At 40.3% G+C, this 17050-nt stretch overlaps 1 protein-coding gene across 1 annotated transcript in view; it reads right to left on the bottom strand.

Annotated features, from left to right (window-relative positions):
- The window catches only part of CPA6 (carboxypeptidase A6), a 267903-nt gene that overhangs the window by 68823 nt on the left and 182030 nt on the right, over positions 1–17050 (bottom strand). The window contains exons 3-4 of the mRNA XM_036830635.1: positions 14155–14279; positions 1697–1811 (exon numbers count right to left, since the gene is read on the bottom strand). Of these exons, the coding sequence (XP_036686530.1) occupies positions 1697–1811; positions 14155–14279 (240 nt within the window). The remainder of the gene's footprint in view (positions 1–1696; positions 1812–14154; positions 14280–17050) is intronic.

Below are 17050 nucleotides of genomic sequence, written 5' to 3'. Positions count from 1 at the left end.
TGTAATTTGCCACTGAACAGAAGGTGCTAAGAAAAAGGCATTATCTTTTGCATTTAAGGTTTATTCTACCCAGCCACACATTGGGGGGCATACTCTGAATAATTTCCCGAGTAATAGCGATACATTTGCATTGATCCATTCACACACATTTATCTGTCATCGGGGAAAGTTATATTTGAGATGGATAAAGAAGGCACTTAGAAAGATGGGTGACATTTCTGACTTGAAGCCCAATAAAGGAGTAAGGAAGTCACAAAAAGTGTCCCTCTGTTCCATGATGTGAAAGAAAGAGTCTGTTCTAAAAAAAAAAACAACAAAAAACAGATTTTCCTTTTTTTCTATCCCTATTTAGTCTAATGGGCAGGATACACACACACACACATTTACATATATGTGTGTATATGTACATATCTATATTAATATATTTTTAAATTTTGACTTTTTTTCTAGTGCACGTTAATCGCAAGTATGCCAAGTTATCTAAATGTCTAATCTAACTTGACATATCTAATATGTCAAGTTATCTAAATCCTTTCCATTGCTGGTAACTTCAAGCTTCTAAAAAGTATGTTAAAAACAGGAAATATGTAGAAATAATTTTGAAAGGAAAGTGATCAAGAGAACCAAAAATTCTCTTAAGAATGTAACAGGATCTCATTTGTTCTATGACTGGCATTCCTGTGCTCAATTCAGGGGAAGAATGAAAAAATGTATGTACTCATCCATTTAGTCATTCTGTCAACAGCTATCTATTTGGAAGTCTCTCTTTGCTTGCTACTGCGGATACAGTGGTGAACAAGAAAGCAATGGCTTGTCCCCAAGGCCCTTGCAGCTTATTAGGAGAGAAAGGCATTAATCAAATAATCATACAATAACATAATTAACAACTATGATAGGTATCACATCCATGTACTATGGGTGCAAGTAATGCTCCAGGGGTTGAGAGTAGGGAGCTCTGACCCCATCTGGGAGAGCAGAAACAGCTCTCTTCTTGCTTAAACTGAGATTTGAAGAATAACTAGTTGTTGCCCAGATGTACAGTAGTGGCAGTGGGGATGGGTCCTTGTATTTCTCAGATACAGTAAATAACAGCAAGCTAACAGTCCCTGAGGTGCCACAAATGAAGCTTGGTTTTGGGGAGGTCTCAAATTTGCAGAGGGTATGGGGCAAACATCAAAGTTCACTCTACCCCTCAACCAAACCATTGCCCTCAAACTCTGGCTAGCTCTACTGTGCATGCATTGTTCAATTAGGGTGTTTATAACCATAATTACAGTCAGCCCTCCACATCTGTGGATGCAGAACCATTGGATACCAAGGGCTGACTGTACTATGCCATTGTACACAAGGGACTTGAGTATCCATGATTTTGGTATCTGTAGGGGGTCCTGGACCCAATGCCCTTCGGATACCGAGGGGCGACTGTATAGCAGCTTTACCGCACTCTCCATTGCACTTCCCCTGTCCATTGTAGGGGTGGGTTGGATCAAGCAGGTGAAATTAAAATTATTTTGCTGCAACTTATATAGTGTAAAAGGCTTAATGGAAGAGAACTGAGGTGCCTGGGCAATGTAAGAGCTGTATGTATTCTTCATATAGCCTCTGCCTCTGTCCTTATGCTTCTCTCCCAATCCTGAGACCTAAATGATAAAGATGCACTTGTAAAAAAGCAACAAAAGGTCCTTTGATTACATACTTCTTCTAAGGAGTGATAAACTTCATAATTATATCCAGAGACGGATCTTCGACTTCTCTGGGTTGGCAAACTGCTTCCCTTTTCCAGTACTTTCTGAAGATCTTCCATGAGGATCCTGGATTTGAGATGATAGACATGATGAAAATTAAATGGAGATAATACAAAAATCAGTCAATATCAAAAGAAAATCATGCATCTGTGAAAAGGACAGTGAAGGGAAAAAAAAGGACAGTGAAGATTGACACTTCTAAAAATACCAAATGTTGGGAAGATGTTCTTTTTCAGAAAATAAAATCTGTTAAATAAATGATATAATGAATATAAAATAGAAAATTATAGGCAGGTGTTCTCAAGTAATAATGAGCCTAATAATAACTACCATTGATTGAGCAGCTACAAGAACTGAATGATGGCGTGGGAACACATATTTACTGAGCACCTACCAGGTGGCAGGCACTGTACTGTGTATTTTACATGAGCTTAGTTAATAACCCTATGAGGTTAGACTTTATTGTTCTCTCCATTTTACAAACGGGGAAACTGAGCCTCAAAAGGGTTAAGAACTTGTCAATATCACACTTCCAGTGAGCACAGAGCCAGACTTGGAACTTGGAATGTGAACCCAAGTTCCAGGCTTTAGACTCAGGTCCGGTGTGACATTATGAAAAACGAAGCACGACAAGCTCCTCCACCCCTTTGCCACATCCTCCTGTTCGGCTGCTTCTATCTGTTCCCATGCCTTTTGTCACCGAACTTTTGTCATGTTGTCACCCGGCATACTTGACCCAAGACTCAGAAAAGGGAAAGAAAAAAAGAAACTACAATACTCAAGAGGAAATGGAAGAAATACCCAGAGTCGGAAAAAGCTAATTTCACTGCCTACCAGTATCAATGACGCCAAGAGAAGACAAGCTCAGGTAATCAAAGTGAATGCATTTGGAAATTGAAGGCTGAGGCCAGGGTGAGGGATTCGAGTCACTGAATGTATGGAACCAGCTGGACTGGTGTCTTTTTTTTTTTTTTAATTTTTATATTTTATTTATTTTTATATACAGCAGGTTCTTATTAGTCATCAATTTTATACACATCAGTGTATACATGTCAATCCCAATTGCCCAATTCAGCACACCACCATACCCACCCCCCTGCGATTTTCCCCCCTTGGTGTCCATACGTTTGTTCTCTACATCTGTGTCTCAACTTCTGCCCTGCAAACCAGTTCATCTGTACCATTTTTCTAGGTTCCACATACATGCATTAATATACGATATTTGTTTTTCTCTTTCTGACTTCACTCTGTATGACAGTCTTTAGATCCATCCACATCTCAACAAATGACTCAATTTCATTCCTTTTTATGGCTGAGTAATATTCCATTTTATATATGTACCACAACTTCTTTATCCATTTGTCTGTTGATGGGCATTTAGGTTGCTTCCATGACCTAGGTATTGTAAATAGTGCTGCAATGAATACTGGGGTGCATGTATCTTTTTGAATTATGGTTTTCTCTGAGTATATGCCCAGTAGTGGGATTGCTGGGTCATATGGTAATTCTATTTTTAGTTTTTTAAGGAACCTCCATACTGTTCTCCATAGTGGCTGTATCAATTTACATTCCCACCAACAGTGCAAGAGGGTTCCCTTTTCTCCACACCCTCTCCAGCATTTGTTGTTTGTAGATTTTCTGATGATGCCCATTCTAACTGGTGTGAGGTGATACCTCATTGTAGTTTTGATTTGCATTTCTCTAGTAATTAGTGATGTTGAACATCTTTTCATGTGCTTCTTGGCCATCTGTATGTTTTCTTGGGAGAAATGTCTATTTAGGTCTTCCACCCATTTTTTGATTGGGTTGTTTCTTTCTTTAATATTGAGCTGCGTGAGCTGTTTGTGTATTTTGGAGATTAATCCTTTGTCCGTTGATTCATTTGCAAATATTTTCTCCCATTCTGAGGGTTGCCTTTTCATCTTGTTTACGGTTTCCTTTGCTGTGCAAAAGCTTTTAAGTTTCATTAGGTCCCATTTGTTTATTTTTGTTTTTATTTCCATTACTCTAGGAGGTGGATCAAAAAAGATCTTGCTGTGATTTATGTCAAAGAGTGTTCTTCCTATGTTTTCCTCTAAGAGTTTTACAGTGTCCGGTCTTACATTTAGGTCTTTAATCCATTTTGAGTTTATTTTTGTGTATGGTGTTAGGGAGTGTTCTAATTTCATTCTTTTACACGTAGCTGTCCAGTTTTACCAGCACCACTTATTGAAGAGACTGTCTTTTCTCCATTGTATATCCTTGCCTCCTTTGTCATAGATTAGTTGACCATAGGTGCGTGGGTTAATCTCTGGGCTTTCTATCTTGTTCCATTGATCTATGTTTCTGTTTTTGTGCCAGTACCATATTGTCTTGATTACTGTAGCTTTGTAGTATAGTCTGAAGTCAGGGAGTCTGATTCTTCCAGCTCCATTTTTTTCCCTCAAGACTGCTTTGGCTATTTGGGGTCTTTTGTGTCTCCATACAAATTTTAAGATTTTTTGTTCTAGTTCTGTAAAAAATGCCATTGGTAATTTGATAGGGATTGCATTGAAACTGTAGATTGCTTTGGGTAGTACAGTCATTTTCACAATATTGATTCTTCCAATCCAAGAACATGGTATATCTCTCCATCTGTTGGTATCATCTTTAATTTCTTTCATCAGTGTCTTATAGTTTTCTGCATACAGGTCTTTTGTCTCCCTAGGTAGGTTTATTCCTAGGTATTTTATTCTTTTTGTTGCAATGGTAAATGGGAGTGTTTCCTTAATTTCTCTTTCAGATTTTTCATCATTAGTGTATAGAAATGCAAGAGATTTCTGTGCATTAATTTTGTATCCTGCAACTTTACCAAATTCATTGATTAGCTCTAGTAGTTTTCTGGTGGCATTTTTAGGATTCTCTATGTATAGTATGTCATCTGCATACAGTGACAGTTTTACTTCTTCTTTTCCAATTTGTATTCCTTTTATTTCTTTTTCTTCTCTGATTGCTGTGGCTAGGACTTCCAAAACTCTGTTGAACAACAGTGGTGAGAGTGGACATCCTTGTCTTCTTCCTGATCTTAGAGGAAATGCTTTCAGTTTTTCACCATTGAGAATGATGTTTGCTGTGGGTTTGTTGTATATGGCCTTTATTATGTTGAGGTAGGTTCCCTCTATGCCCACTTCCTGCAGAGATTTTATCATAAATGGGTGTTGAATTTTGTCAAAAGCTTTTTCTGCATCTATTGAGATGATCATATGGTTTTTATTCTTCAATTTGTTAATATGGTGTATCACATTGATTGATTTCTGTATATTGAAGAATCCTTGCATCCCTGGGATAAATCCCACTTGATCATGGTGTATGATCCTTTTAATGTGTTGCTGGATTCTGTTTGTTGGCATTTTGTTGGGGATATTTGCATCTATATTCATCAGTGATATTGGTCTGTAATTTTCTTTTTTTGTAGTATCTTTGTCTGGTTTTGGTAGCAGGGTGATGGTGGCCTCATAGAATGAGTTTGGGAGTGTTCCTTCCTCTGCAATTTTTTGGAAGAGTTTGAGAAGGATGGGTGTTAGCTCTTCTCTAAATGTTTGATAGAATTCACCTGTGAAGCCATCTGGTCCTGGACTTTTGTTTGTTGGAAGATTTTTAATCACAGTTTCAATTTCATTACTTGTGATTGGTCTGTTCATATTTTCTATTTCTTCCTGGTTCAATCTTGGAAGGTTATACCTTTCTAAGAATTTGTCCATTTCTTCCAGGTTGTCTGTTTTATTGGCATAGAGTTGCTTGTAGTAGTCTCTTAGGATGCTTTGTATTTCTGTGATGTCTGTTGTAACTTCTCCTTTTTCATTTCTAATTTTATTGATTTGAGTCCTCTCCCTCTTTTTCTTGATGAGTCTGGCTAATGGTTTATCAACTTTGTTTATCTTAAAGAACCAGCTTTTAGTTTTATTGATCGTTGCTATTGTTTTCTTTGTTTCTATTCCATTTATTTCTGCTCTGATCTTGATGATTTGTTTCCTTCTGCTAACTTTGGGTTTTGTTTGTTCTTCTTTCTCTAGTTCCTTTAGGTGTAAGGTTAGATTGTTTATTTGAGATTTTTCTTGTTTCTTGAGGTAGGCTTGTATAGCTATAAACTTCCCTCTTAGAACTGGTTTTGCTGCATCCCATAGGTTTTGGATCTTCGTGTTTTCATTGTCATGTGTCTCTAGGTATTTTCTGATTTTCTCTTTGGTTTCTTCAATGATCTCTTGGTTATTTAGTAACGTATTGTTTAGCCTCCATGTGTTTGTGTTTTTTACGTTTTTTTCCCTGTAATTCATTTCTAATCTCATAGCCTTGTGGTCAGAAAAAGTGCTTGATATGACTTCAATTTTCTTAAATTTACTGAGGCTTGATTTGTGACCCAAGATGTGATCTATCCTGGAGAATGTTCCGTGCACGCTTGAGAAGAAAGTGCTGTTTTTGTTGAAATGTCCTATAAAATCAATTAAATCTATTTGGTCTATTGTGTCATTTAAAGCTTCTGTTTCCTTATTTATTTTCATTTTGGATGATCTGTCCATTGGTGTAAATGAGGTGTTAAAGTCCCCCACTATTATTGTGTTACTGTTGATTTCCTCTTTTAGAGCTGTTAGCAGTTGCCTTATGTATTGAGGTGCTCCTATGTTGGGTGCATATATATTTATAATTGTTATATCTTCTTCTTGGATTGATCCCTTGATCATTATGTAGTGTCCTTCCTTGTCTCTTGTAACATTCTTTATTTTAAAGTCTATTTTATCTGATATGAGTATAGCTGCTCCAGCTTTCTTTTGATTTCCATTTGCATGGAATATCTTTTTCCATCCCCTCACTTTCAGTCTGTATGTGTCCCTAGGTCTGAAGTGGGTCTCTTGTAGACAGCATATATATGGGTCTTGTTTTTGTATCCAGCAAGCCTGTGTCTTTTGGTTGGAGCATTTAATCCATTTACGTTTAAGGTAATTATTGATATGTATGTTCCTATGACCATTTTCTTAATTGTTTTGGGTTTGTTTTTGTAGGTCCTTTTCTTCTCTTGTGTTTCCCACTTAGAGAAGTTCCTTTAGCATTTGTTGTAGAGGTGGTTTGGTGGTGCTGAATTCTCTTAGCTTTTGCTTGTCTGTAAAGCTTTTGATTTCTCCTTTGAATCTGAATGAGATCCTTGCTGGGTAGAGTAATACTGGTTGTAGGTTCTTCCCTTTCATCACTTTAAGTATATCATGCCACTCCCTTCTGGCTTGTAGAGTTTCTGCTGAGAAATCAGCTGTTAACCTTATGGGAGTTCCCTTGTATGTTATTTTTTGTTTTTCCCTTGCTGCTTTCAATAATTTTTCTTTGTCTTTAAGTTTTGCCAGTTTGATTACTATGTGTCTTGGCATGTTTCTCTTTGGGTTTATCCTGTATGGGACTTGCTACGCTTCCTGGACTTGGGTGGCTATTTCCTTTCACATGTTAGGGAAGTTTTCAACTATAATCTCTTCAAATATTTTCTCAGGTCCTTTCTCTCTCTCTTCTCCTTCTGGGACCCCTATAATGCGAATGTTGTTGCATTTAATGTTGTCCCAGAGGTCTCTTATGCTGTCTTCATTTCTTTTCATTCTTTTTTCTTTATTCTGTTCCACAGCAGTGAATTCCACCATTCTTTCCTCCAGGTCACTTATCCATTCTTCTGCCTCAGTTATTCTGCTATTGATTCCTTCTAGAGTAGTTTTCATTTCACTTATTGTATTGTTTATCTCTGTTTGTTTGTTCTTTAATTCTTCTAGGTCTTTTTTAAACATTTCTTGCATCTTCTTGATTTTTGCCTCCGTTCTTTTTCTGAGGTCCTGGATCATCTTCACTATCATTATTGTGAATTCTTTTTGTGGAAGCTTGCCTATCTCCACTTCATTTAGTTGTTTTTCTGGGGTTTTATCTTGTTCTTTCATCTGGTACATAGCCCTCTGCCTTTTCATCTTGTCTATCTTTCTGTGAATGTGTTTTTTGTTCCACAGGCTGCAGGATTGTAGTTCTTCTTGCTTCTGCTGTCTGCCCTCTGGTAGATGAGGCTATCTAAGAGGCTTGTGTAAGTTTCCTGATGGGAGGGACTGGTGGACTGGTGTTCTTGATGAGACCCCTGAGCTAGATATAGGCTTGTCACCCTAGTACTCACCAATCTCCTCTAACTAGAGCACCATGAAGTAACAAGGTGCTCACTCCTTTATGTAAAGATGTTAAAGAGCCTCTCAGTGATTTTTTCCTGGGCCTGTCAGGTCGCTAAAAAACTTTGCTTTCATATTTTATCTTCCCAAAGAACCTGTGGCTTGCTGGTTTCAGTGCCATTAAAAGAACGTGTAGGGCTTCCCTGGTGGCGCAGTGGTTGAGAATCCGCCTGCCAATGCAGGGGACACGGGTTCGAGCCCTGGTCTGGGAAGATCCCACATGCTGCAGAGCAACTCGGCCCGTGAGCCACAACTACTGAGCCTGCGCGTCTGGAGCCTGTGCTCCGCAACAAGAGAGGCCACGATAGTGAGAGGCCCGCGCACCGCGATGAAGAGTGGCCCCCGCTTGCCACAACTAGAGGAAGCCCTAGCACAGAAACGAAGACCCAATATAGCAATCAATCAATCAATCAATAAATCTTTAAAAAAAAAAAAAAAAAAGAACGTGTAATGGCATCTTTAAATGACTTTCAAAGTTGACCTATGTAAGCCACTTAATAAAAAAAATTATCTTGAATTACTTGAATAAATACTTTTTGGTCCTCAAAGGAAGTAAATTTACTTAGGGTCATGCTGGGTGTAGGAAATTCCTTCTGATTTACTCATTCATTATTTACCGAGGGCCCATGGTGGACAAAGCACTTAATCTGGAATTTATCATCAGCTTACTGTTCTTTTTGTTTCAATTTTCATCTTTAAAACTAGAAACATATTAAAAATCAGGGTAAGGTGTGGTGGCACCACGTTGGTAAATTCGCTTGGTAGCTGCTTCCCATGGCTCAAAATATGAGTGGAGTTTTAGATTGTCAGTCTGAATATGATTTGTACTAGTTCTTTCTTTCTTCCCTCAAAGAAAGGAGTTACAGATGAAAGTAGGTTTGTATGGATTAAAGAACTTTACAATATTGCCAGTGTGGGTGTAAAGAACCAAATGAACTTCTTTGTCAACGTCCAATCTTCTTGTGTTGTGAGCGAATCTGGGGTGGTCAAGAAAAATGCAAGTTTGATTACGGCTGAGTTGGTTGGTTATAAACTGTCAACAAATTCCAGCTACAGTAGGCAATTTTCAGCTGTCTTTCACTCGCCAGTACCATCTATCTATTTCTCCTGGCTACTTTTCTCTATTTCAGGAAAGTAAGGGGAAAAAAAGTAAATAGATTTGCCAAAGCCAGCAACCTACAGAAGAATCTCCTTCTGAATTTCCAGTTTAAAAAGATACATGAACACATACAAAAAAGTTTTTAAAATTATAAAAACCTTTACAGCATGTTTACAAAATTGCGCTCTAGTGTATTACTTTTGCATTATTTCCAAAATGGACAGACTTTCTAAATACTGGGTTGGCCAAAAAGTTCATTCGGGTTTTCTCGTAACATCAGGAAAATGTGAACGAACTTTTTGGCCAAGCCTATATAAACAAGCACAGATAACTTGTTTCCCCTCAAGGTAAGACCAATTCTTCATATTCATCACCAGAAAGTTCTGATGCTGATACATCTGCTTGTTTGGAAACTCTTGGTAGAACCACCACTGTACCCCTTAGAAAGCTAATATTTTCTCAGGAGTTTCAGTATGAAAAACTATGCTCCTTAATTGATTAGATTCTTAAGTCATTTATCAACTGATAATGATAAACATATTATTAATCACATAACGAAATGAACTGTCAAAATAATTCTAATGGATAATTGCTCCTACAAAATATTTACCTTAATATTTTCTAATCAAGTTTGCTAGTGTTTTAACCAAAGTAAATGATGAGGTTTTTCAGTTTGAGGTTGTGGAATCACTCTAGTTGGGTATTAGTTTCTTTGATGAATCAACTCTTAAGCTTCTCAGTTTTATTTTAAAGTTTCCAAGTGCCCTAAATAGAGCTGGCCTTTGGATCCCCAGTATTTATCCATTCGTTTAGGCCAGTGATTCTCAAGATGGGCTGCTTTAAAATCACCCATGAGCTTTAAAAAATATGCCACACTGAGCCTTACTTAGACAAGAATCTCCTGTGCATAGGTATCGGGCCTTTCAAAAAAGCTCACCAGGTGATTTTAATATATTGTCAGGCTCAAATTTAGGCTAACAATCTGGAAACCAGTAATTTAGGCTAATTAATCTGCAAACTGATGGTTCTCAGTCCTCTTAGGTTCTATACTAGATAAAAGTGGAAGAGAGTATTAGAATACAGCTGGTCCTTGCTTCCTCTCTCCTCTCTTGAGTGTGTCTGCTGGATGTGGTCAACTGCCTCTCAGCATTTATGCCTACGCCCTCTTTGGACTTCCTGTGCTGAAAGGGCTGGGAAGCTGAAAAGTACCTTTCCTCGACTCTCTTGCACCTGTGGTTCTGGGTACAAATCTGTGAACTCTGACAAGACAGGAAGTTAAGAACGAGGCAGAGGCCATCTCCTGCTGCTGTTGCTGTGGCGCGTCGAGGTCGCAGAGGTGTGACTCTTTAGAGGCAGTCAGGTGGCTGGACTCAGAACTCCAGGGTCTAGTCACCAGCTTCCTGGCATGAGAGGCAATTATGGTAACGACAGTGGTGGCAGCAGTAGCACAGCAACAGCTTCCTGACCGCTGGGCTGTCACACCAGGTCTGCCTACTTGGTCCTTGTCAAGTAGGCAACTGGAAACCAGCAAGTTGATGAAAAGCCCATGAAATGGAGCCCAAAATGGTTTTTTTAAACTGTTGTAGTTTCTTAGTTCCTTATGGCTGATTATTATTTCTACCCCAATTGTATGCACTCCTAAAATAGTGACTCCTAGATCTATTAAGAACTTTCCAAGTGATGTCATCACTTAGTACAAAACCACCTCCCCAAAACTTCCAGGGAGGAGAAGGGGGGGGTGGTCAAAATTTGGAATTTTAAAGGTATTTAATTTTCAAAACGTTTGAAATTGTTTTATGGCAAAAGGAGTTATCTCCTATGTCATATCGTTAAGAAGGCTGGATCACCTGGGGCCAGACACATGGGGTCACAGAGATGACTATAACTATACATTATGTACAGTTGTACAGAGTAAACGATCATCTTTTGAAAATACCCCTGGCTACAGTAATAAAAGTCAATTAAAATGATCTCTACCTACCAGCCCCGTGGAACTTAACTGACTGTTCTCTGTTATTATCTTGGGAACAACAAAATGAATAATTCTAAATAAGTGCTCTCCATGAGGAGACAACTGGTTTAAAACACTCGTTTTTTAGACTCTATTCTCTGTGGAATAAAGGGTGATATTTGATTCTGTATCAGTTCCACATGACCTATATTGAATGGCAGGAAATAGAGACTTGTTAAAATAACTGGTATATTCTTTTCTTCCAAATAATAATTAATGAAGCATGTGAGTTTTTACTGAGGAACTATAGATGTATAAGTACTTCCCTGAAAGGCATTCAGAGAATCAAAGCATGCCTTCAAAGCTACAGCAATGACTAAAATGTGTTCAATATGAACAAGAGTTTTATGCACAGCTTTGACTCTACCCTGTTCTCGAAACACAGATAAAATACCTTTCTGCAAAAAGCCTGTAAGTATTTTAATAAGTCTGTAAATATGTCTCTGGCAGGTAGGTATTTGTGTGGACCAGGGAGGGATGTCACAGCCCCTTTGCACCCCTTGGCCCAGCCTTCCACCGAGACTAGGGTTCTCACCATTGACTCAGAGCCATGAACCCTTCCCAGGCCTCGCCAGACATCATCAGGGATCTTTCTGCCAGTTTTGGCAGTACAACCATTTGCTGAAAAGTTGGAGTAGTTGAGGTTAGTCATTTACAATCATGCCTCTCAGCGCTGAAATCCTAGGGTTCCAAAGAAAAGGTAACCCACTCCTTCCCTTCTCACTAATTCACTAGCCTGTGTTTCTCCCTCCCAGATTCTACACTGACTCTCCATCTCTTCACCACATCCTTTCGCCTTGTGCCTGTTGGAATCCCTCTTTGATCGTAAATAAAATCCCTACATCCTCCAGTCTCTTCAGAGAACTTCTCTCTTCTCATATTCTTGCCCCAATAGAAACCAGACTCTCTCAAGGACACAGATTCTTCCGTGGCTGTCTCTTCTCCCACTTCTCTGACCATGGGGCCAGAAGGGAGGGAGGTCAGCATCCTCCTGGGCTCCCATTGGTGCTGCCCCATTAATCTTCTAACTTCCAGGAAAAGCTCGTCCTCCCTTCAGCATCAGGCCATTCCTGGTTGCTTATCTCCAAGCTGGTATTTCCTGTCCCAGGAGTACATTCTCTCCCTCCACCTCTAATCTAGCCATAAGCCAAGGAGATTCAAGGCTGCTGGGATGGTTTTCTGGTGACTAAGCCCACTCATTCTTGACTGCATCAGCCTCAATGATCTCCACCTCAGCCATCTCCTTCATTGCTACCCCTATAATCTTGTCGCCAGCCACAAATGTTCTTTCCCAGAACTCTTAACATCCAATAGCCTACACTTTATCAAAACTTCTTTCCTTCCAGCTTGTTGCCCTCACACCTGTTTTAAAGATCTTAATACCCTTGATTCTTCCATTTTGTCCCATCATTCTTCCTAGACTCTCCTCCCTTCCTATCCAGACTAGACCCCATGGATGAATACTTGAGCTAGTATCTCACTAGGAACCTCAACTTCCCTCCACCCTGATCTTTTTGTGGTCCTAACCACCAAAACCTCAACTCTGTATCAGTGCTGCAATCTTTCTTCTCTGCGACAACCACTATTATTGGTTCTTACCCAGATTTTTTCTCTTGCAACACTCTTTAACCCCTATTTCTTTACTCTGAGTAGATGAATTTTGCTTCTCACTTCATCCAGATAATTTGGCTGTCAGTTATGATCTCTTTAAACTTGTTGACTCTCTTCTCCACAATCTTAACTAGATCCACAGTTACCTCTTTGGTCTTATAGGATAAGCTATCTTTCCTAGTGTTCAAACCCCCTCCCTCATCTGTGCATTCGTTCCTGCATCATCAATGTCTCCTTCCTTGCTGGTCCTTCCCCTCAGCCTACAGGCCAAAATTGCCTCCTTACCCTAACATGCCAAGTCTCAAGCATCCACTGATGTAGCATCTTCCTGTAGTCACTCCTCCCTCTCTGCCTCTCCCCTATTGTAACTTCTAAGAGTAGTAGGATAGTCTGCTCTACTGCTCCATGTTCTCACCTCCTGTTCACTTTTCTGTCCTCTGCTCCTAACAATCTAATACTACATTAGAGTTACCAGTGCAATTTCCATCATCAAATCCAAAGGAAACTGATGAATCCTTTTCTGGCAGGATATCGCTGCAGCACTTGGTGCCACTGACATCCTTTCTCTCAAAAGGTTTTTGTTTCTTCTTTGATTCCTGCGACTATTTTCCACTTGTTCCATTCTTACTGCTTAACTGTTCCTTAAAAAAAACAAACAACAAACAAAACCCTCAAAATATCTAAATCTGTCTACTCAGTCACCGAAGACAGAAGACTTGGAGTCATCCTTGAGTTCCTCCTCTTCCACCTACATCCAAACAAGTGCAGAGTCCAGGTGGTTTTGCCTCTGAAGCATATTTTGGAGTTCTCTCTTGATTCTAGGACTCTGGTCCTGACTCAGGGGCCTCGTTATCTCTCATCTGGATCACTACTGTGGCCTCGTACTGCTCCTCCGCCCACTTACATGTGGTTCCCTGGCTGACATCCTCCAATTGTGCAGGATCACCCACAAGATGAGATCTGAGCTCCTAACTCTGAACAGCAGGCTGCCCACAACCTGGCCTCCCCCCTCTTCTCTAGCATCTTTTCTTTCTACTCCCCAACTTGTACCAGTTCCCTGCACACATACTATGCTGCTTCTTGCCTGTGCTTGCATTGTCCCCTCTGCCTTCAAGGTCCTGAGTCTCATCCTTTGCCTAACTGACACAGCTCCTGCAGAGTCTGGCTTTTTTCTGTCCCTGTCTCCCTATCCACCTTGTAGGCCTGGATAAGCTACTCTCCTTTCCTCACACAGTAAAATGCTTCCATGTTTACACTGATTACTTAGAGGTAATGGTGAAATCACAGGGAAGTGTGGTTGCTTCCCCCTCCCCCATTACACTAATAAGAAGCTCATGCAAGGCAAATATAACTGTGTTATATTCATGTTGGTTTCCCCAATGTGAAAAATAGAACCTGAAACACAGTTGTTGGCACTCAATGCATAACCTGAATACAGTTATCATTCAGTTCAACTGAGTACAAATGAATTAAGCAAGGGAAAAGCATGCTTACTTGTACTGGATGTTGGTTTCCTGTAGGAAGGCTAACAGGGCTCGGGAACCATTGTGGGGAATATGGACATCAGTAACTGTTCCCTCTGATACCTGGGAGATACTGCTGGGCTGCCACAGGTCCACCTGTAGTGCAGGAACCAACCTATGATTCATATTCAATGTAGGTGGGGAAAGATCCATGTCACAAGGTCAAACATGTTGTCTTGCTTGCATACAGCGATACCAAACACATGTCAGAATTAGCCTCGATGCTTACATCATCAGGGTAAAACTCCTAGTTGATTTTGAATTTACTGTCCAAATTATATGACAGCCATATAGAATGTGATCGTTTACAAGTAAGAGTTTAAAGACCAATCCATTAAAGTCACAAGATAAAAATGAGGTAAAATAGTTTTAAGTATGACTTTGATAGTGCTTAAAATTATTTATTGCACAAATATTTGAATAGTAGTATGAAAGAGAAAGATATAAGTGACCCTTCATCCTACTATACAAGCAAATCGTGGTAGCTTGACAACGTTTGGTAACTTTAAATGGAGCATTCTCCTGATGCCACCTCTCCCCACGACTTATATGCATGTTCACCAGTTCCTCCTCAGCCTTCACATGTCAGTAGAAACATGCCTTTCTCGGGGGGGGGGGGACTTGTCAGCTAGGGTAGGGCTCCTCGTCATAGTTCTTCTTCAGCATAGTTCTCGTGCTTCTTTCATCACGTAACTGCCTCTTAGCAGAACGTAAGCTCCACGAAGGCAAAGGATTTGTCCACTTGGTTACCACCCCATTCCAAGCGCCTGAAACGATGCCTTGTGCATATTAGCAACTCAGTCGTTATTTGCTGCATGAGTGTAGACCCCACAGAGTTCATCACGTGTTCAGTGTTTTGCAGGAATGCTGGAACGTGTTTGGCTTACAGCAGTGTTCCCGGTGCTTGTCTAGTGCTCCACGCCTGGTAGGAGCTGCACAGGCATTGAAAGAATGACTCAATTCAGTGGGGATGGAGGACAGCCCCATCTTCTGCACAAGCCAAGAGCTACATTTTCAATATGGCACAGTTTGCCTGTGCAGTCACGTCTACGTCTCCTATTTGGGACTCCCTCTTCCTGCGTTTCCCGTCTTGGTCTGCTGCAGGATCTTGATCTCTGCTAAGACCTTATCTGATAAAGTTTAGTTACTTCATCTTTACTTAGGTGTCAGTGTCCGCATTCTGTTAGGGAACTCTAGAAGACCAAAAATACTTCAGGACTGAAGGAAATACACCCCTGGTGGTATAATTTCATCTGGAACAGGGTAGAGAGGTATTTATTTTGGGGACAATGAATTTACCTGTTTTTCTTTCAAGAAGCTTACGCCTCCGCTAACTTGCAAGGGCAACTCTGACTCAACTAACATGCTAATCCAACAAGCATAGCACAACGGAAGTGTGGGGCTGGGAGGGATGCTGAGAGGTCATTTGATCCATCTGTCGGCCCTTGGGCAAGGATACTAGGATACAAGGATCTAGGACTGGACCCAACTGTCCCCATTTGATGCATCTAAACCACATCTTTTATGTTTCCCAAAGAAGGAGAGTCGACACTATCCTAATTTAACTCATATCCACATTTAACAGGATTGTCAGATATTTTCTTAATCCTTTATACTGCAGCACACTTTTCATTTTTTCTTGTTCCATTCTTCAGTGAGGAATGGCTGATTTCTTGCCCTTGTGAGATAAAGCACTTTTCTCTACATGTTAGATTTTCTAATCCTTTAATCATCTTTGCCTCTAAACGCATTACAGAGACAGATTTTGATATTAAGGTGTATCACCTAATACCTGTGGAGATGAGGAAGCAGTGCTCTATTTAGAGGGTGGAGAGCCACAGGAACGTGAACTATCTGAACAGCCACGCTGGTGATGAGTCTGTAAGTGCTGTTTTCTGGGGCATATGCTAAGATAAGAATCCTCATCCCACAGAGGAGAGTAGCTTCCCCATAGGAAAATTCCATGGAGGAAACAGACCCTATGGCCTGACCTGGAGAAGGCTTCCTAGGAAACGTCATCAGAAAACAGTTGGTCTAAAAGAAACCAACAAAAAAGAATTTGCAAAAATCAGGAACTGTATTTTGTTTTGATATTAGGAAAGTAAATTAAAATGAATTGTATTGTTCTCCAGTAATATTTTAGGGAAGGGGTGCTTGGATAAGTAACATGGATATTTCAGTCTGGGTGGCAGGCAGATGCCTGTATCAAGATATAGGGGACAGTAATACGTGAGATTTGTAAAGTACCACCCACTTTATAGGTGTTTCTAGACTCAGGTTCATAGAAGTGAAGTCACTTTCCCAAGGATGCACAGCTACCAGACAGTGACACAGGATATGCCTAACTCCAGTGCCCATAATTTGCTGGCTGGGTAAGTGTCTCCAGGATTTCCTGAGACTATCTCAGAATAAGAAGCACCTTCCAACTTCCTGACTTAGTGTTTGAGACAGTCTGGTTGGTGGGTCTCACATCCTGGTCTGTCCTGTTAGGGGCTTTTTGCCCTAAGAATTATATATGCAGGTATTTCAAAGTTCTAATCAGCCCACCATGGGCAGGTTACCATCAATCATTTCTGTAGAGCCTGATCCCATCTGGATGAAGTGATTCTGAACTGACCCTGGATTGGGTGACCCTGGATTATGATGACAAAGTATCACCGGCCTGGTCAGGATGGCCTAAGGCTGTTTGCCAACCAACTGTCTCAGGTCTTCACTGCAAACAGCCATCTGATATTCCCAGGAAAGGATGCTCCTTTGCAGAGCCTTCTGGCCTTGGAAGCTGGTGGTGGTTCCCGTGCATTCCTTTCCTTATATGACTACCAGTCACAGCCAGATCTATTTAAGAGGTGGAGGCAGTTTAGAGTAAA

This window comes from Balaenoptera musculus, chromosome 17 (genome assembly GCF_009873245.2).
Source record: "Balaenoptera musculus isolate JJ_BM4_2016_0621 chromosome 17, mBalMus1.pri.v3, whole genome shotgun sequence".
NCBI lineage: Eukaryota > Metazoa > Chordata > Mammalia > Artiodactyla > Balaenopteridae > Balaenoptera > Balaenoptera musculus.
Note: the sequence above shows the minus strand (reverse complement) of the source record. Positions and strands in the feature narration are given on the sequence as shown.